Source organism: Columba livia, chromosome 18 (genome assembly GCF_036013475.1).
Source record: "Columba livia isolate bColLiv1 breed racing homer chromosome 18, bColLiv1.pat.W.v2, whole genome shotgun sequence".
NCBI classification, from domain to species: domain Eukaryota; kingdom Metazoa; phylum Chordata; class Aves; order Columbiformes; family Columbidae; genus Columba; species Columba livia.
Window position 1 is genome coordinate 5,693,465 of NC_088619.1, and position 21,251 is coordinate 5,714,715.

General features: G+C 41.1%; 1 protein-coding gene across 3 annotated transcripts in view; it reads right to left on the bottom strand.

The window, feature by feature from the left end:
* TBCD (tubulin folding cofactor D) overlaps positions 1-21,251 on the bottom strand; it is a 116,911-nt gene that overhangs the window by 91,464 nt on the left and 4,196 nt on the right. For 2 of the 3 annotated variants that reach the window (XM_065034601.1, XM_065034600.1), the window contains exons 5-13: positions 21,135-21,236; positions 20,498-20,644; positions 17,424-17,479; positions 14,179-14,311; positions 6,007-6,052; positions 4,698-4,830; positions 3,424-3,566; positions 2,234-2,294; positions 1,669-1,743 (exon numbers count right to left, since the gene is read on the bottom strand). In XM_065034601.1, coding sequence (XP_064890673.1) covers positions 1,669-1,743; positions 2,234-2,294; positions 3,424-3,566; positions 4,698-4,830; positions 6,007-6,052; positions 14,179-14,311; positions 17,424-17,479; positions 20,498-20,644; positions 21,135-21,236 — 896 coding nt within the window. The remainder of the gene's footprint in view (positions 1-1,668; positions 1,744-2,233; positions 2,295-3,423; positions 3,567-4,697; positions 4,831-6,006; positions 6,053-14,178; positions 14,312-17,423; positions 17,480-20,497; positions 20,645-21,134; positions 21,237-21,251) is intronic. The other variant, XM_065034602.1, reaches the window with a different exon arrangement.

The following is a 21,251-nucleotide window of genomic DNA, read 5'->3' on the forward strand; positions in this document are numbered from 1 at the left end:
TTATGTTTCATGTGCCATCTACTGTCTATGTACTTAACTTAGGCTTATATAACATTTTCTGTCACCTTTATTTTTCACTACATTAGCTACCTTTAAATCATTATTTGATTTCCTCAGCCCATTGTTCACCTTTTTTCCAGGATCTTCATGAGTGTCTTGAACAGCACAGGGCTCATACAGACCCATGCGGGACTGTGCTGATAATCTCACTACATCGTGAAAAATTATCACTTATTTCTTCCCCATTTCTTGTCTTTTCATTTCTCTACATAGAAGAAATCATTCCTTCTTATCATAAGAGATCTAACTTAAAGTGCCTCTAATGAGCAACTGACTTATTCTTATTTTGGTCACTAAACATATAGTGCAAAGAATACAGCAGAGATGCCCCTTGTCCTTGTATACATTCGTTCCCAGGTGTTCCTGAAGAAAACAGGTCACTCAATTACTAGTTGGATTACTCATCCCTATGACTCGAAAACAAGGAAAGAAAACACAGGGAGTACAGGTCTTTGAAGCTCCAGGGATAATTGAGATCAGCAGCACCTCTTAAATTAATCACCGTAACGCAGTGGAAGTATCGGCTCAGTAGATACTTTCCTTGCAAGTTTTTAAGACTTCATACCCTCTTTTTTTAATATGTTATCCTTTGAGCTGGTATTTTTAATTTGTACTCACAACCAATATGAGAAGATTTTTTTAAACTGAGTACATCTGTTTGATAGAGTATTTTTTGCGAATAAAGAAATTATTTTTATTATTAGCTTAGCCCAAAACACTAGTTCAGATCTTAAAACTCAAGTACTCAATGTAGACCTGAAGAGCAATTTGATATTAAAAAAGCATACGATACTTTTAAAATAATTTATTCCTTTACATGCTCTACCTGGATGCAGAAACAAGACATCCAACAATAAAGCAAAGAACATCCTAGCAATATGTGAGCAAACTGAAGTTTCAGTGAGCCCAAAAGCCTCTGACACATCCAACAAAACATGCCTTCAGTACAGAATAAGAACAAGTGTAATGCAACACCCACAGAATGTCAGGGATTCGAAGGGACCCTGAAAGCTCATCCAGTGCAATCCCCCCATGGAGCAGGAACACCCAGATGAGGTTACACAGGAAGGTGTCCAGGCGGGTTTTGAATGTCTCCAGAGTAGGAGACACACTTCAGTTTGATCCTAATAATATAAAATCACTTCCATGCCATTCTTGATTTCCTATTATACCCCATTTTTTCCTTGGTCTTTCCTAGATGTTTTAACCTTCCCCCACATAAAGATTGCTTCTTCTCTCTGATGATCCTCAGAACCTTTTTGAATATCTTTTCCAGTTCTACTAGGTCCCTGAAGATGCACGCAACACTCAAGACACGAGCACACCAGGAATTTTGAAAGCAGCAAATTAATTAGCCTTTTTTATTTTTATTTTTCCAAAGCTCAACTCCAGTCTTCCACCTCACTTCAGAGTGGGGTCAAGATGAAGCATTAGGAATAATTGCTTTATTTAACACCCTTAGCACATCCATGCCTTAGAAGATTTTGAAATCTAAGAGAAAGACAACAAAATTTACAGGTTTCTAGACTTGTCTTGCTAACCATGGCCTTCCCATTTTGTAAGGAGACATGTTTCAGATGCTTGTTAAATTTGGAAAAAGGTTTTTACCTGAAACAGTCCAACAGAGACCCGATCACGTCATCTGCTAATTCTTTTGGAAGTCTTCCAGTTATTCTACCAATTCTAAAGAAGTTAAAAAAACAAAGAATACAGTGATTCATTAGTACTGCATTTGATTAATAAGTTAAATGAAAAATTTAGTTACTGAACATTTACAATAAGATGACTGACTTAAAGACGACAGTGTACTACCCTAGCACCACTACCCTCAAACAACAGTCTCAAACTTGAAGCAAAAGCTACACAGTAGCCAACTTAACACAGAAATACATTTTTTAAGCGGAAGAGAACAAAACATTTTGAAGAAATGCTACTTTACACTCTTCGAGTTTCAGCCAGAGAGTTTATTTCTAAACCTATCTGAAATTTACTTGACAGTGGACCCAATCTTATATGCACCCAGAAAAAGACACAAACATGGCTTTACACCATGAGCAGTGCTAAAGCCGTTTGAACTAAATGTGAATATTGACAATACACACAAATTATCAATCATCGATTACATCAGACTGTATTTCTAGGTTGTTTATTAGAGTAACCATAAGAAACCTACCCTTTTGCTGCAGACCACCTGACAATAGTGTCTTTGTCTTTCAGTCCAACCAACAATTGCTCTGCAGAGAATTTAAACAGAACAGATTATTCTCATTTAACAACAAAAAGTTTTCTTAAAATGTTCAAAATTCATTTTTCTCTTAAAACACAGAATCCCAGAACGTCAGTGATTGGAAGGGACCTGGAAAGCTCATCCAGTGCAATCCCCCCATGGAGCAGGAACACCCAGATGAGGTTACACAGGAAGGTGTCCAGGCGGGTTGGAATGTCTGCAGAGAAGGAGACTCCACAACCTCCCTGGGCAGCCTGGGCCAGGCTCTGCCACCCTCACTGAGAAGAAGTTTCCTCTCAAATTTAAGTGGAACCTCTTGTGTTCCAGCTTGATCCCATTACCCCTTGTCCTATCATTGGTTGTCACCGAGAAGAGCCTGGCTCCATCCTCCTGACACTCACCCTTTTTTATATCTGTAAACATTAAGACGCTGAAGGGAGTGGAGCATCTCCCATGTGAGGAAAGGCTGAGGGAGCTGGGGCTCTTGAGCTGGAGAAGAGGAGACTGAGGGGTGACCTCATTAATGATAGGACAAGGGGTAATGGATTCAAACTGGAACACAAAAGGTTCCACTTAAATCTGAGAAGAACCTTCTTCATGGTGAGGGTGGCAGAGCCTGGCCCAGGCTGCCCAGGGGGGTTGTGGAGTCTCCTTCTGTGCAGACATTCCAACCCGCCTGGACACCTTCCTGTGTAACCTCATCTGGGTGTTCCTGCTCCATGGGGGGATTGCACTGGATGACCTCTCGAGGTCCCTTCCAATCCCTGACATTCTGTGATAATTCTTTAGCTTTCATGTAACACAATTGTTTGTTCTTCATTATAAATTTTACTTTGCCCTTCCATCTGTGAAAGGTTCACGATATCTCTTTCATCTCACCGAATAAAATTGGTAAAAAGTATTTCAATAACTCCATTCCCAAATCCACAACAAATGCTATAGTATTGAGTTCCCTCTTGAGATGCTGAAATCAGAATAATTTGACAAAAATATAGTGTAAACAGTTGCACAGGTTGAAATTTTAAAGTCTAATTGTTCACTTTAGCACAGATACCCACATGACTTTCTTAGCACTAAGCAGGTTGTTTTCCAGTATATGTTTAAGTAGCAATCATTTCTGTCCAGTTTTAACACACCTACAACATTTTCAATTTCTCCTGGAATGTCATATTCTTCTTCATCGTCATCTTCATTAGCAGCAGCTGTTATCACCTGATTTTGCACAACTGAACCCTGAGCCTGCAGATTGGCAGCCAGAGATCGACAGCCACGCTGGTATCTGCACAAGAAACAGACACAGTTAATTTCTTTTTCTGATTCAAGTTCCAACTGAAATAGGTATATAATCCCATAGAGCCTGCTTGTCAAGTTACTGCACCTCCCAGTGTACGGCTCTCCAGTTATTTAGTGGCTGCTTTAAAGGAAAGGGAAAAGTATCCCATTCTCCTTCCTCCTGACCCAGTTGTCTCTTTTCCAAAGCGAGAAGGGCCAGACTATTTAAATGGTTCCGTTTCATTATCTCTCCCTTCCCTGTTTCAGTATAACCTACTTTCCATTGCTGACAATAGAGAGAAGCAAAATTCCCATGCCCTAAAAACCTCTCCAAAACCTAAAAATTAATTAATAAAATCAACTTATTAAAAATTGTTTTTTAAGTGTTAAAGCTAGCTCAGTACTTTCTGCCCAAGCTCTATTCAGATATTTAGCCTGTGGTGTAGATACATTCTTACAAAAGATACACTTTACATGCTAAACTGACTTTTGCCATTGGGCAAAGTACATTCTCCACCTAAAAAGAATTTTCTATGCCTAAGGACGTTCTCAAAAGTTGGTAAAAGAAATACAATAAAAATAGTCACCAAGGGAGCCTGCAATTTTAAAATATCAGTGCGAGAAATCTAGAAAAGAGTTTGCCCTCTGGCAATCAGTAAAACCAGACACCAAAACCTGACTAATATGCAAAACACAAGTGGGATTGCAAACCACTTTTCCCCTGTGAACTTTCTATCGAATCAGGATAGAACTATGTAATGGAAAAAGTTATGTTCACTCTTACAAAATTTTACTAAAGTAACTTGAGTAACAAAGGTCACCATCTTCCCATCTTTACCAAATTATGCATTATATAGGAACAGGCTTCTGCTTGTGTAACGTGCAACATGAAAAGTCAAAAGATCCGGCTTGTCACAGCACTAGTATACTTCACCAAAATTGAAAATACTACAAGAAACTAAATACAGTAGAAGAAATTCCCAAATAACACTGGGATTTATTTCTCTCTCTTTTAGGGAAGGTTAGGAGGGCAGGCAGCCAGTAGTCAAATGTATGGATTTAGATATTTTTAAGGGGTTTTTAAAATGCTTTTGGATTTATGTATTTATTTTTTAAGCTGTTTCAGCTTTAAACTAACCTCCATTTTGCTACCTTGGGTTTCACAAACGTCAGTCCAAGTCGTTGGACAAGTTTCATCCCTAATTTGCGAAGAACCATCTGATTACTTTCTGACAGCTTGCAGTTATCAAGACACTCGAGCACAGTAGCAGCTGTAAAAGAAAATAAACACGCTAGGAAAACGGTTTAAAAAAAAAAAATCAGTAAGAAAATTTTGTGATGTTTTGAAAGCTCTTTAGAAGATTTAGATGTTTTAAAGGTATTAGTGAAATGCAAATGCCTTATTACCTACTTTGTAGTAACTTTGACACTGGTCAAACAGTGGCAATACCCTTCACCTACCAAACAGGAAGGATTGCTTTAAGGATTACTTTTGACTATGAAAATTTATAATTAATCTAGATTCTGAGAGTATTTCTGCCTCTAATTCCCACTAGAAGTAACACGTTCAAGTATCTTTTGGTGTCTAAGAAGCTTCAGTAGTTTAACAGGACCAGGAGTCAGAAAATCTACTTTCTGCATTCTACAAAAGTGTTCCCCTTCCTCATGGGTTATTTTCACGCAGCACCAACTTAACTCCTCTGGCACAGCCACGTTTATGAGGATGAACGTCCATAAACATTTAGACATGAGAAATACTGTGTATGTGTAAACAATCAGCAACAAAACCTTTCATTTGGGCACATCAAAGGTAACAAAGGTATTCGTCCAGCAAAGTAAAATGACTGCTATCAATAAAAAACCAACTAGTATTTTGCAGTCAATTCTGACCATATTCCGGGATTCACCGTGAGATGAATGCAATTCCAACATGTGGCTACGCTGTGCACAGACTTCTGTGTGGTAATTTTGTGTACCTGTCTAATTGCAGCTATTGTATTCTCTTTTCACTAAAACCTTTTCTTATTTCAACAGTATCACTGCCTGATTCCAGTTGGGTCCTGTACACAGCGGGTTCTTTAAACCTGGGTTTTCTGAAATCCTGTGCTTATGTTAAAACTTGAAGATTTTCTGGAAAATTTTCAGCAGTAATACATATAAAACCAGTTTATTTATTTAAAATATTTTCCTCATGTTATATGTTCTGTGTTCAGCTTCTGTATTACAGCAATAGCCAATGTGATCAACTGACAAATCCTTTGATGAGCTGTTCCAGCACAACATTCCCCAGTTGCATCTGCTCCTCCCTCACGTTTTCTCCCCTCATTTTGCACGCTTTATAACTTCCCTGTTGATTTCACTCTTTACAGCACCACTGGTTATCAGTTTAATCTTCCCCTTTTTTACTGGGATGGTCGAAAACTAAAATCAGGACATTACAAACTTACCATATGGTAAACAATCTTCTCTTTTGCCATGTTTAAATAGCTGTGCCTACAATAAAATAGGGAAAATAGACATGAGAATATAGAGATTCTAAAGCACAATATATCAAACATGTAGTTCTAAAATTCTTTTTAATTTTCCTGCAATAATCTGTAGTGCTTACTAATTTAAGTGGCATAAAAGAGTCTCAGGGCGAAGTTTTACTTCTTTGTAAGTCAATGCAAGTCGAGGATCCTGTAGCCCAGCCCTCCCCTCCCATTCACAATCACACCCATGGGGAGCTGACTTGGCAAAAAAATGCCCAAGAGAGAATGAAAAAAGGAAAAGAAACAAAAAAAACTCCCCAGTTTTGAACCAGCTCAGCTCTCTGAACCGTTCATTGGACAGACGAGCTGAACGCAGGTGCAACCACAGCACCTGTTATCTCAAACCGCTCATGTTGCTTTGAACATCTCAAAAGTGAGGCAGAATTCGTATAGCAGAACACAAATAAGGGCAGAAGAACTCAGGGGTACTCTGTCTCCTGTCCGGGACTTGCAGACAACGAATGTCTCCAAACTGGTTGAGATGACCCAGCACACATCTACACCTTGGTCACTGCGGAGAAGCAGGATGGGGACACACGGGATGGAGTGTGGGTGTTATATGGACAGGACACAGCCCAGCCCAAACTGCTGAGGATTTTACCCTGTTTCTCCAACAGCTTTTGAGAAAAACAGTGCTAAACTACACAAAACTGGCTACAGAAACCTCTGACTGCAGGTCTAATACAAATACACCTCCAACGGGCAAAGTGCAACTCCTGTGCTGAGGGATTTGAAGAAGCAAAGAGCTTCCAAAATAATTTTATATACAATTAAATATCCCACTAAGATTAAGCACCAGCACTGCAGTGAGATGAATGGACTACTAGCACCTGACAAAAACATGTTAAACATTTACAGTTTCCTCAGTTCACCCAGCATGCATCAAAACTACTGTGTTCAGTCACTTATTTTTCCTTGCTTTTTCATTCACCAGAAGAAAAAAAACTTCCTCCATAAATATGCCCAGCAGTTAAACAAGAACAGACTTAGCTCAGAAATATGTACTTTCTCACACATACCAAATACACACATGCCTCCCATACTGCAGGTGTGGCTAAGAGTGACAAAGGCCATAAAAACCCCTTTAGGCTATGTACCCGTTCTATTTTGTTTTGTTACTAAGCTGCATTTTAGGATCCTACATTAGCACTTCTGATCAACTCTAACACAAGCTCTATAGTGGAAATTCATTATATATATTCAATTATTTAAGATTTTATCATTTTCACAACTAAGTTGCAATTGTAAGGCATCTTTTAAAAACTACTTTTACAAAGAAGAAATGCTACAGAACTACTTCAGGCCCAAAAGAACAGCTAATAGAAATAACTACCAACACAAATGGTGTAAACATAGCACAGCTTTTATCGTTATACTGCATCAGTATAAAAAAAAAACCCAAATCCCACTAACATACATTTGGATGTTGACCTCACGCTTGCCAGATACTGTCTTGCAAAGAGGGAACAGAATCCTCAAAGCATCTACACATTCACAGTCTTAGTATTTGCTACATTCTGGCACCTTTCTAGAAGTTTCTCTGTGAGTTTTCACATCCTCAAGGCCAACTTTGATTTGAGCTCTGACTACTCAGGAAAAACATAACTAGGAGGTATCACCTCTGAGCAAGATGTGGGAAGAAAACCAACACACAAGCAGGAAATGAGAAAACTCTTCAAACACTGTAAAAGAAATTTTTTTAATGCTTTTCTAAAAAAAAAAAAAAAAAAAAAAAAAAAAAACAGCCTCACACACCTATGAGTCAATTTAGAACAGTGAACTCGTCCAAATCGTTGATGAATATACTGAATAATATAGGACCCAGTACTGACCCCTGAGGCACTGCACTAGATCCAGGCTTCAACTGGACTCTGCCCATTGACCACGACTCTCTGGCTTCTTCCCTTCAGCCAGTTCACAGTCCACCTCACTACCCGCTCATCCAGACCGCACTCCCTCAGTTTAGCTGTGAGGATGCTGTGGAGACTGTGTCAAATGCCTTACTCAAGTCAAGGTAGATCACGTCACCGCTCTGCCATCATCCATCCATCTTGTTGTGTCCTCATCAAAGTCAATGAGGTTGGTCAAGCACGACTTCCCCTTGGTGAAGCCATGTTGACTGCCCCTAATGACCCTCTTATCCCTGATACGCCTTGAGATGGCACCAAGGAGAAGTCGTTCCATCAGTTTCCCAGGGATGGAGGTGAGGCTGAGCAGTCTAGAGTTACCCAGGTCCTCCTTCTTGCCCTTTCTGAAGACTGGAGTGACATTTGCTTTCCTCCAGTCCTCAGGCACCTCTTCCGTTTCCCGAGACTGGGCAAAGATGATGGAGAGCGGTCCAGCAATGACCTCAGCCAGCTCCCTCAGCACCCATGAGTCCCATCCGGACCCATGGACTGATGGATGTCCACATTGCCTAACTGCTCCCTAACCCAGTCCTCATCAACCCAGGCAAACTCCTCCATTGTCCTGCCCTCCTCTGGGGGCTCAGGGGTACAGGGCTCCTCAGGACAGCCTCCGGCAGAGCAGACAGAGACAAAGAAGGCATTCGGTAACTCTGCCTTCTCTGGATCTTCTGTCACCAGGGCACCCACCTCATTCATCAGTGGGCCTACATTGCCTCTGGTGTTAGTTTTATCTGCCACGTATTGCAAAAAGCTCTTCCTGTTGTCCTTGACCCCTCTCGCCAGGTTGAATTCTAAGGAGGCCTTAGCTTTCCTAGTTGCCTCCCTACACCCTCTGACAACAGCCTGATATTCTCCCCAAGTGGCCAGCCCCTCCTTCCATGATCTAGAAACTCTCCTCTTCCATTTGAGCATACCCAGCAGTTCCCTGTTTAACCACGCAGGTCTCCTGGCTCCCTTCCTTGACTTCCTACGTGACGGGATGCTCTGATCTTGTGCCTGGTAGAAACAGTCCCTGAACACTACCCAACTATCTTTGGTCCCTTTACCTTCGAGTAGCCTTGCCCATAGGATTTCCCCCAGCAACTGCCTGAAAAGGCCAAAGTTTGCCTTGCTGAAATCCAAGGTTGCAATTCTGCTTGCTATCCTGCTCCTGCCACAGGAGATTCTGAACTCCACCATCTCATATTTGCTGCAACCAAGGCAGCCCTCAACCTTTACCGCTTCATCCAGACCCTCCTCGTTAGTGAGGATGAGGTCCAGCAGTGCACCTCTTCTAGTTGGCTCCTGCACCCTTTGCATCACAAGGTTATCGTCAAGGCACTGGAGGAACCTCCTAGACTGCGGCTGGCCGGCCGAGTCGTCCTTCCAACAAACATCAGGGAAGTTAAAATCCCCACCACAACCAGGACCTGTGATTGGGAGGCTGCTCTCAGCTGTCTGTAGAGGCCTCATCAACTTCCTCGCCCTGATCTGGTGGCCTATAATAGACACCCACAATAGTATCACCCTTGCCAGCCTGCCCCTTATTTCTCACCCACATTCATTATGAATCAAAGAATGCAAAAGCAATCACAGACCTTCTGAGCTTACTAGATGTATTTTGCAGTGGAAATAAACGAGCACTTGAACAGATGTTGGCCTTTGAGGGTGAGAAAAGAAACAAAAAAAAAAGGATATGTATTTTCTTTCTGTTATGTGCTACAAACAGCCACACATGTAAGGCAAAGTGACTGTCTCAGAAAAAACCTGCAAACCCAGACCTTACAGAGGTTATACTAAGAAGTGTATGATATCTGAACAGAAAACACTAAAAAAAAGTATAGAGAAAAGAACGGATCAGTATTATAGCATTCAGCCTAAACTTCAAGCCTTGAAGGAAGAAAAACATGCCAGGCACGCCATTTCAAAAAATCTGATACAAACAAAATAATTAATAAGCTTGGTTTGCCACCTGCATAGACATTTTGGTGTCAGCAGCTAACACCACTGAAAGTAAGGAGCCTGTCTATTGGAGTATCCGGGCAATCAGAGTTACGCCATGGTCTCTTCACTTTAATGAGGACATAGAGCACACACCAACTTACCCAACCTGTTGAACTGTTGAAAAGTATGTGACTCCCTCTCTTATAAATAATTAAGCCACCTACAAATTAGAGAAAATCAGTGGTGTGCAAGCAATGACGACTGTCAAGTCTGGTTTTGCTTTAGAAATAGCATGGTGCAAGGAAAACAAAACCTAGTTTCTTAGTAATCACAGAAGAAACACACCACACCTTCCAATTGTCTGCATAACCCACTTTAGGCCCGACCTTCATGAGATGTATCAAACAGGATCATCTCCAGGACATGTTCCCCAAGCTATACAAATCACCATTAAGGCTGGCCTGACTGTTTGGTTGCGAGTCTATCGTCCTGCCGAGCAGGAGACACAAGTCTGAATGTACCCTCTGGTTGTAACCAACCATGTCAAGGACAGGGAGAATAATTTCAGCCTCTATGGGAAGAAAATGACATCTTGCATTGCTCTGGAGCACCCCCTAGTAGTCACACAGCACCCCAGCCCGGGGAAAGCTCTCCCATCCCTGCCCCCAGGCCAGATGTGGGGAGGTAAACAAGGTGAGGGAGGACATGCTGTCACAATAATAAATTCGCTTGAAAGTAGAGATATTTAATGCATTATAGGTGCAGCTAATGGTAAAATACATTAGTTAAAGCCCTTGTTCTTACGAAGTCTTCAACACAAATAGTACTCCTGCATAGGTCACATGTATTTGTCAGGGTATTAAGGTGACAAACTTCAATGCAGAGCCCAGCTAAACAGGTGGCAAAAGGAGTCCAGTTTTCATAAGATCTTAGTTATTTATCAATTGAAAGCCTGAAAAGTTTAGACTGTCACACAGACAGCTAACAGAATTGTTCCTTTCCGTCTTAACAAGACTGCCCAAAACCACGGATTTGAAATACTCAGAAGGAAAAAAAAAATAACAGCTTGAGACAGCACTATGTTCTAACAGAAAAAAAAGTCTTATCATAACGCAACCTCTGAACCTTGAACTAACCACAATGCTTCTCAGGAGAAGAGAAAAAGCTCAGAAGTATCAGGCAAGGCCACATTAGCGTACTCTGTGCCATTCCAAAGAGGGGTCATGCAGTATCACCAGAGAAATCAGTGCCCTTGGTATCTGCAGACAGAAGAATTCTTTTTCTCCTCTCAGATCAGCACAGATTTTGCACACCTTTGTCACCAAACCACTAAGCAACAACATCTTTTCTTTAAAAAATAACGCTAATAGACAATCCTAACATCGCTAATTCTCTGAGAATGCCAAAAATATAAAGACTTGGGAAACATTCTATTTGGAAATATTCTATTTTTGTGCCTCTGGGTCTGAAAGAATAGAGCTGGAGAGTTCTTTCTTCCCTGCAGCAAAATTTACATAAGCATGTAGCTATTGCTAAACAACTTTTGCATTAGAGACAGCTCAGGGAAATGCCCTGTTCTTAAGACTCTTGAGTTTCATCAGATCACTGTGTAGGGCGTTTTATTTTTTTTAATTATTACTCACACTTGTATACTGAATCACTTATAAAACAAATAAGGTTTAATAAGTTTCAATGCCCAAGGCTACCTCAACATGATGACATCTCTGTCACGCAAGAACTGGGAGTGCTACACCCTGCAGCAATAACTAAAAAGCTGTTTGATATAATGGCAGGTTTAAAAGCAAACCTCCAGACCAAGAGAATTTAAAATGCAGATTCTTGAAACAGGTTAAAGTTTCCTTCAAGTAAACAAATGTTATAAAAAAAATGTAGCAATTTCTTAGTAGTCCAGCATTTATAATCCTTCAAATACACAAAGCACAAATGTTAATTTAATTCAATACAGCAATGTTAGTTTTAACAAAAGGGAGCAGTTTTAACACCCGAATCTGAAATACTGCAAGGGGAGATTTCTGCTAGTGCACACCTGTTGTGAAATGATCTATTACTGACGACAGGTGTAAAGAAAAAAAAGAAAAAAGCATTGGTGGAATTAAAATGTGTAATGCAGGCTGCGTGTTTCAACAAGAATCATGAAACAGTAGTACTTGTTCTGCACATAATGCTGAGCGAGATTAAACAGTAGCATACCTAATCACCAAGACTTAAGGCCACGAAGAGGCAGATCAAAGTGCAGCAACGTCGAACTACTCATTGCGTACCTAACTTGCAGTTTCAGTTCATTGAAATGCAAGAGTTTCATGTCTTTTTAAAACAGTTTTGCCATGCCAAAAATCACTACAAGCTATTTCCTAAATGCAGACCATGAGCAGCATAATATCATAATCCAACCAAAATCCACCCTGTTAGGGGCAGCCCCACACTGATCCAACGAAGGGAGAAAAAGCTTTCTATCCTCACCCTGGTGGTTACATTCCCAAAACCTGTTCCATTCCCGAAACCTGCCCTGCTGTACTGACCGGAAACTGAAAAATGGTCTTTTATCTCCTGCTTGTTCACAGAGAAATGCCCAGGCAACTACAGCGTGACTGCTACAGAAACAACTCACTGGAGGAATCCAAGGACAAAGAACTTTGTTACAAGTGTGTAACTAAATTCTTTAATATTAAACTCTTGAAATAAATATTTCCTACTCCACTTGAGCATGTCTGCATACTCACACACTTGCATACATACAATTCTGAGAACCTTTATTCCCTAATGATATAACTCGTGCTTACATTGTAGTAACTGAAATTAAAAATTGAAGACTGAATGCAAGACAAGGCTTTAAAAAGTCAGTCTGCTCAGACCTACCAACTGGAACAGGAGTTAAGAGCTGCAGGATACAAATAAAACTGGCTTAATAAATACTTTCTCCTATCCCACAGAGGTGGAAAAAAAATCATAGAAATGCAAGCAGGAAAACTTCTGCTCCCAGGTATATTGTATCACATTCTAGTTTCGATTCTACTTGTTAAGTATTCACCTGTTTCGCTTAGTATGCACTAATGAACAGGTGGATAGAGCCAAAGCCAAACTCAAAGGAATTATGACAAAACACTAATGTATTATACATCCTGCAGGTCTCATCATGTACCTAGAATGGCAAACAGTCAGTCTCCCTTTCCAGATCTGACAATAAAATGATGAAACATCATTCTGTCTTTTGAAACATACTGCAATGCATACAAATAATGCTTCCTCCTGCTTAAGCAGCAAGTCCCAAGTTATTCTAAATATAGATCATTTCTTGTATCTTCTGATTTGGAAGAGCTGCTAGAGGAAAAGAAAAAAAAAAAACACACCATACACTTGTTCCAGAACTTTCCTTTGATGTTTAGTAATATACTGTATACAAGTCCTCATAAAAATTACTTTAAAAGAGCTGCAAATTTATGCAAATTACAGAAACTTGTACAAACATCAGCAAATCCTTAAACCTGTGCAAAGACTGTACAAGAACATGTCATCTGACTTTGCTTGCGCTACCTCAACTTTGGTCGCCAACACAAACAAGGAACAACTCCACCCACAGAAGCTCCCCCATCCCAGCCAAACCTATTCAGACATCAAAACTGGAACAGATATCAGAACTGTTATTCAACTATTTCAAACTGCACACCAGCACTTTTAAGGGTGTAAAACTACAGGAACGCTTTTATAAAATGATATTCTTAGAATGCACAAGAGGAGTGCTAGCACTTAGTAGTGGTTCAGCTACTACAGATATTTTGCCATGCACAGTATATACATTTTAAAACCCAAACTAGGAATGCGGCTCTTTGAATCATAAACTATTGTTACCTCACTTTCAAGAATCACTTGCATTTTGGTTACCCAGTTCTGAAAAGTCTAGGAGGGATTACTGCTATATCAGAAGCCCAGCCTCTCCATTTTTACAGTTCCAAGCTGAATTATGACATGACTACTATACTACTATTATACTACTAATACAAGCATTTTTGAGAGTAATTTATCAGTATCTATACTGGTGACATCACTTTTATTTGTTGACAACATACATGGGAAGTTTCATCTTCAAAACTGTTGTGGAGGAAATTCTACCTATATATTACCTCATCCTTTTTTAACAAACAGAAACATCTCTGTGCATTTGCTATTAAAGGTCTACCATAGCAGTACCATATGATCATAAATACAATCATCTGTCTTTTAAAGGAGAAGGAGTATTTACCAGGGCCTGGAGCATGCCATTCATAACAACAGTCCCCTCCATGGTCTGGAAGGAGGATTTAGATAACATTGCAAGTGTCCAGTCCAGGAAGTCTGCCATCCTTTTTTGCTTAACATCAAGGCGGACAATAAATCTGTTACGGAAAAAAAAGAACACAAACACTGGAGTTACTAACTTTATGACTCTCAATGAATAGTAATTTTCCCTGCTATCCAAACTGGTTGCGGTTTCTAAAAGCAATTCTCCAATGGATAAGTTCCTAAATGGCTGAGCACTCAAAATGATCGTATTTTTAGCCAGAATTTCACTTTCACTTCAAATCAACCCATAAACTTGGATTCTAGAGATTTCTCATCTTAATTGTAAAGCAATAAACTTTCCAAAGGTCCCAGGTAAAACTCATTTCCATTAGGATTACCGAAAAGCTGAAACAAATACAAGGATTCTCCACCATTCTCACCAATAGCTATTCTGCCAGTCTGAAAAATAGTGCAAATCAACAACCGGTCCACATTGCACTGTTACCCAACCAGGCCCATAAATCAGTGATATATTTGTTTTTTTCCAATATTTGAAAAGATCAAACACCTCTTACTTAACATACTGGATGTGTCAAGAGATGCATTTTCATCTGTCTTACAGAGGGTCAAAGAGGTTCATCACAGTTAAACTACTTCCCTAAACCTATAATCAGTCATCACCAGTGCCAGCCAAGCTACAGTTCGGGCACCTGCTTCAGTTATCTAATTTAGTATTCTTCACGCCTAAAAATTAGGGTCCTGTTCCAGCAGAGATTCAGACTAAATTAAGAAACTTTGTTCTCAATGCAATCAAAAGAAAGAAGCTACATGGGAAAGCCCACAAAGTACAATTCATAGCGCTTGAAAAAGAACGCATGCAGAGCCTGTATCTGGTTTCTTTACACACCTACAATTCAAATGGGGAACTGCACCAAGAGCTAACTGATGGGGAATATTAAACACAGAGAACCCAGGAAACAGTGAGCAGACGTGACCACTCAAATTGTCTTCCAAGTCAGCATCCACTGTGTTCAGCAATGAGGATCTGGTGGAGGGGTTAGGTTTGTTTTACAACAGAGCAGCAAGGACAAAGCCTTCTTTTGCACAACAGCAGAGGTAACAGAAGTAACCTGTAAAGTAGATTAACTGGTTCCTAGATCCTTTCTCAGCCCAAAGGAGTTTAAATCTTAATTTCTCAAAGGAGTGCCCTAACCTCCAGAGTAGAAGGAAGATAAGCATAAGTCTCATCTCCTCCTCCTAAGTGCTGGGTCCTGCACTTGGGTCACAACAACTCCAAGCAATGCTCCAGGCTTGGGGAAGAGCAGCTGGAAAGGACCTGGGGGTGCTGGTGACAGCAGCTGAGTGTGAGCCAGTGTGTGCCCAGGGGGCCAAGAGGCCACCAGCATGCTGGCTTGTGTCAGGAACAGTGTGGCCAGCAGGATCAGGGCAGTGACCGCCCCCTTTACTGGGCACTGGTGAGGCCAAATCTCGAATTCTGGGGTCAGTTTTGCGCTTCCTAATACCAGATGTACCTTCAAGAGTCTATCATCTGGGTTTTTTGGAAGTGAAGAAGAAAAAGGGCATATTCAGGCACAGAAGAACGCTCAAGAATAGTTCACTCTTATGTCACACTTCCACCTCAAATCCTCTGCCTCTGTCAACTTGTGACGAGACAGATGACCAATGCAGATATATAAAAATCCTAGTAAAGCAACTTCCAATTATTACTTCCAAAATGACTGCAAAAACTAATTGTGATAAGGAGACATACATCCTGTCATATGGAAATAAGTATGTAACAAACAAGATTATTTATTAAAGGTTATTCAAATGATTCATTCATTCACTTAAATTTTGTTTTGAAATATTTAAGCATAAATCAGAAAAGTCTAGGACCAGAGAATTAGGATTCTAGTCTCAACTCCTTCATGAATTTCCAGCAGGACACTGTCAGTTCTAAAACAAAAAGTGTTTGTTTCGCCATCAGATTCACAATAGCAGCATTATACTCACTAAATACTAATTTTTAAAGCATTTTGAATCCCATGACTGAATAAGCTGTGCATTCACAGTTATTTCCCAAAAAGACAGTTAGGATTTGCTCTGCTAAAAGTTACATTTAGCAACTATTTTGATACAATTAATCACTAAATTCTGTGCCGATTGCATTGTTCCAACTAGCTACTTGCATCCAGTAGCATCATCTTATCCTGTTCACCCTATAGAGCCTCTGCTCCTATAGCTACACTGACAAAACTATGTTGGCAGAGCCCTCTAGTGTAGACAGAGTATAGGCAAGTGTAAAGATTCTGGGGCTTTGCTTGCTTTAAAAAGAAAGATCAAACGACAAACTGAGCTGCCTAAATCCCTCTTCTGCTAGAATATATTGGAATATGTACTGTGATGTATACTGGAAAAGAGATAACATGCGTACTAGCACAGTTTGTGGTCTTTTTATTTATTTTCATATGCATCACGAATGAAAGCAATCTCCACTAATCCACTAGAAGAGGAAAGAAGAGATACAGAAGTTTGTTATTTCAAATTTATAAACCCTAGAATCAGTATTACTGGCATGATACAAAAAAAAAATCAGAATAACTGCACCTCTGTCACAAATTTTTGGTGTCTGAACATCAACCATGTAAAACAATGCGATTTAGAAAGTTCCATTATCATACACCCATTTCATTTGATGAATTATTTGACAACAACAAACCTAAGAAAACAGTACTGTTTTCTGCATGAGAGAATGAAGAAAGTGACAAGCGGGATATTACAAAAATAAATTACAGTGTTACTATTTCCTTTTTCCTTTCCTTTAGTACTGCTAGGAAATATCAAGGCAGCAACACTAGGCACAAATTCCCTATTTACACCGCAATACACTGCAAAATACAGCAGCAACACAGAGTAACTGTATCTTTCCGAAGCCTGTAGCGCAAACCAGTCCCTAGAAAGCAATTTGAGCAGCATCCTGCTAACAGAGAAGACCCATATCACTTGTGATAGATCCTTGCTCCTCTAATAAGCAGAAGGGAACACAGCATTTCCAGTAGTAAACACACTACTGGATCTGATTCAAGCAAGTGTAACAGCCCACATACAGCTGGCAACTTCCAGTCCTCCCAACGCTGTCAGTAATAGCACGTCAGACTGAAAAATGGCAGGAGAAATGGGAGTGAGCTTTTTTCCCTTCTGACAAGAAGCACAAAAGACACTTACTTTGAAACCAGAACAGCAGCTGCATCTCGAGCCTTATCACTGACAACCAAGTAACACTAAAGGTAAAAGAAAACTAACTGTAAAAGAATTCATACATGCAGATTTAACAACAACTACTTAACAACTTCGTACATAAATATACTATTTAATACTAATGAGTATAAACATTATTATGATTACATATATTATGTAATTAATATTATTACAAAATGAGCTTCAGATTGTAAAAAAATTAATTTCTCTTTTAACAGATGGTATCTCAGACAGTCTCCCTCCTGGTGTCTTTTAAAGGAGGCTGACCTTTACAGAAACCTTAACTTGCAGTCATATTTGCACATGCCTAAAAATGATAAGCCTCTTAAGTGCTGCAAGTGTCAAAAGCATAAGCTGTTCAGGTGTTTGTGAGGAGGGGGTTGTTGTCTATTTTTCTCTTATAGGGATAACAAGTTAGCCACTTCAGTTTATGCCTAGTCTCTGTTGGCAATTCTTCACGCAGTCCTAGCTTCCAGTGTTACTGATCCCGATCGAACGCTAATTTCCTATGCAAATCATGAAACTTGACTTTCAGAAAAGCTAGCTAGTATTTTCAAAGGCTAAAAGCTGTTAACGTAATCAAAGGTATGCATTTGCATCAGATAGTCATAAATAAGATAGTTTTTTACTTCAGGGAAAACAAAGAACAGTCTCATCTGACACTAAGGCAACAAAGAACATACTCAAGGTTCCAAAACTATGGAGAAACTGAGTTCAGGATCTCATGTGGCAGGAGCAGGATAGCAAGCAGAATTGCAACCCTGGATTTCAGCAAGGCAAACTGTGGCCTTTTCAGGCAATTGCTGGGGGAAATCCCATGGGCAAGGCTGCTCAAAGGTAAAGGGACCAAAGACAGCTGGTTAGTGTTCAGGGACTGTTTCTACCAGGCACAAGATCAGAGCATCCTGACACATAGGAATCAAGGAAGGGAGCCAGGAAACCTGCGTGGTTAAACAGGGAACTGCTGGGTATGCTCAAGCGGAAGAGGAGAGTTTCTAGATCATGGAAGGAGGGGCTGGCCACTTGGGGAGAATATCAGGCTGTTGTCAGAGGGTGTAGGGAGGCAACTAGGAAAGCTAAGGCCTCCTTAGAATTCAACCTGGCGAGAGGGGTCAAGGACAACAGGAAGAGCTTTTTGCAATATGTGTCAGATAAAACTAACACCAGGGGCAATGTAGGCCCACTGATGAATGAGGTGGGAGCCCTGGTGACAGAAGATCCAGAGAAGGCAGAGTTACTGATGCCTTCTTTGTCTCTGTCTGCTCTGCCGGAGGCTGTCCTGAGGAGCCCTGTACTGCTGAGCCCCCAGAGGAGGGCAGGACAATGGAGGAGTTTGCCTGGGTTGATGAGGACTGGGTTAGGGAGCAGTTAGGCAATCTGGACATCCATCAATCCAGGGGTCAGAATTGATGCACCTGCAGGTGCTGAGGGAGCTGGCTGAGGTCATTGCTGGACCGCTCTCCATCATCTTTGCCAAGTCATGGGAAACGGGAGAGGTGCCTGAGGACTGGAGGAAAGCAAATGTCACTCCAGTCTTCAGAAAGGGCGAGAAGGAGGATCTAGGTAACTCTAGACCGCTCAGCCTCACCTCCATCCCTGGGAAACTGATGGAACGACTTCTCCTTGGTGCCATCTCAAGGCATATCAGGGATAAGAGGGTCATTAGGGGCAGTCAGCATGGCTTCACCAAGGGGAAGTCATGCTTGACCAACCTCATTGACTTTGATGAGGACATAAAAAGATGGATGGATGATGGCAGAGCGGTGGGCGTGATCTACCTTGACTTGAGTAAGGCATTTGACACAGTCTCCACAGCATCCTTACAGCTAAACTGAGGGAGTGCGGTCTGGATGAGCGGGTAGTGAGGTGGACTGCGAACTGGCTGAAGGGAAGAAGCCAGAGAGTCGTGGTCAATGGGGCAGAGTCCAGTTGGAGGCCTGGATCTAGTGCAGTGCCTCAGGGGTCAGTACTGGGGCCGGTATTATTCAATATATTCATCAATTATTTGGACAAGGGAATAGAGTGTCAGCAAGTTTGCTGATGACACCAAGCTGGGAGGAGTGGCTGACACGCCAGAAGGCTGTGCTGCCATCAGAGACCTGGACAGGCTGGAGAGTTGGGCAGGGAAAAATTTAATTAAATATAACAAGGGCAAGTGTAGAGTCTTGCATCTGGGCAGGAACAACCCCAGGTTCCAGTCTAAGTTGGGGAATGACCTATTAGAGAGCAGCATAGGGGAAAGGGATCTGGGGGCCCTGGTGGACAGCAGGATGACCATGAGCCAGCACTGGGCCCTTGTGGCCAGGAAGGCCAATGGTACCTGGGGTGGGTTAGAAGGGGGGTGGTTAGGTGGTCGAGAGAGATTCTCCTGCCCCTCTACTCTGCCCTGGGAAGACCACATCTGGAATATTGTGTCCAGTTCTGGGCCCCTCAGTTCCAGCAGGACAGGGAACTGCTGGAGAGAGTCCAGCGCAGGGCAACAAAGATGATGGAGTGGAGCATCTCCCGTGTGAGGAAAGGCTGAAGGAGCTGGGGCTCTGGAGCTTGGAGGAGACTGAGGAGTGACCCTCATTAATGTTTACAGATATCTAAAGGGTGAGTGTCAGGAGGATGGAGCCAGGCTCTTCTCGGTGACAACCAATGATAGGACAAGGGGTAATGGGTTCAAACTGGAACACAAAAGGTTCTACTTAAATTTGAGAAGAAACTTCTTCTCATTAAGGGTGACAGAACACTGGCCCAGGCTGCCCAGGGAGGTTGTGGAGTCTCCTACTCTGGAGACATTCAAACCCGCCTGGACACCTTCCTGTGTAACCTCATCTGGGTGTTCCTGCTTCATGGGGGGATTGCACTGGATGAGCTTTTGAGGTCCCTTCCAATCCCTGACATTCTGTGATTCTGTGAAATCCTTTACAGATTAGAAAGAGAAAATATGGGCTCAAATAGTATTCTGGAAAGACAATAACTTGTTACATATTGAAAGATTAAGCATAATAAAAATATCACAGGTTTGAAAGTATTACAAGGTGCGTTATACTTACTTTTGCTATTTGAAGTATGTGATCCATTGTTGGCATACGAGTCTGCCCTTCCTCAGAAATAAGATTTCCATCAAAACGGGCCAGATCAAAAGGAATCAAGCATATCATGGAGAGCCATAATAAAAGCATATAACGAGTCTCCCAAGTCTGGAAAAGAACGGTAAAACAAAAGATGCACTCCATTTTATGGAACATATTCTAACTAAGTGCCTGGAGCACAAACTGCCGACTAGCTTCAAAGAACTTTGAAAGACAAAGGAAAACAAACCTGCAGGAAGATTTTTTTCAATTACTCCTTTTAGAAGTTCAGAATCTTTCACTACCTTTCTTCTTACTGTTGTTTCAACTCATTTGTTCCCTTATATGAGTGATAAAGATCTTCCTTGCACCGCAAGAGCCATTGCTTCTAAATGCCTCAAACATATCTCATGAAAGCCAAACACAAGACCTCTCCTTCAATAAGACACTTCTCTTCTGACACGATGACTTTCATACCAAATCCAGATGTTCCGTTAGCACTGGACAGGGTGTACTACAGCTTTATACATTTTTCCAGACTTTTTTCTTATGTTGTTCATCAGCTTTTTTTTTCTGTAGGAAACATACAAATTAAACAAAATGTACAGCAAGTTCTCACCTCAGAGTCTTTTGGATTCTGCTCTCCAAGCATATCCAGGACGGGCTGTAGATCAGGTACTTCATGAGGAAACAGTGGGAGGAAACGTTTGTACCCCCTCACCTGTAACAGAAAGTT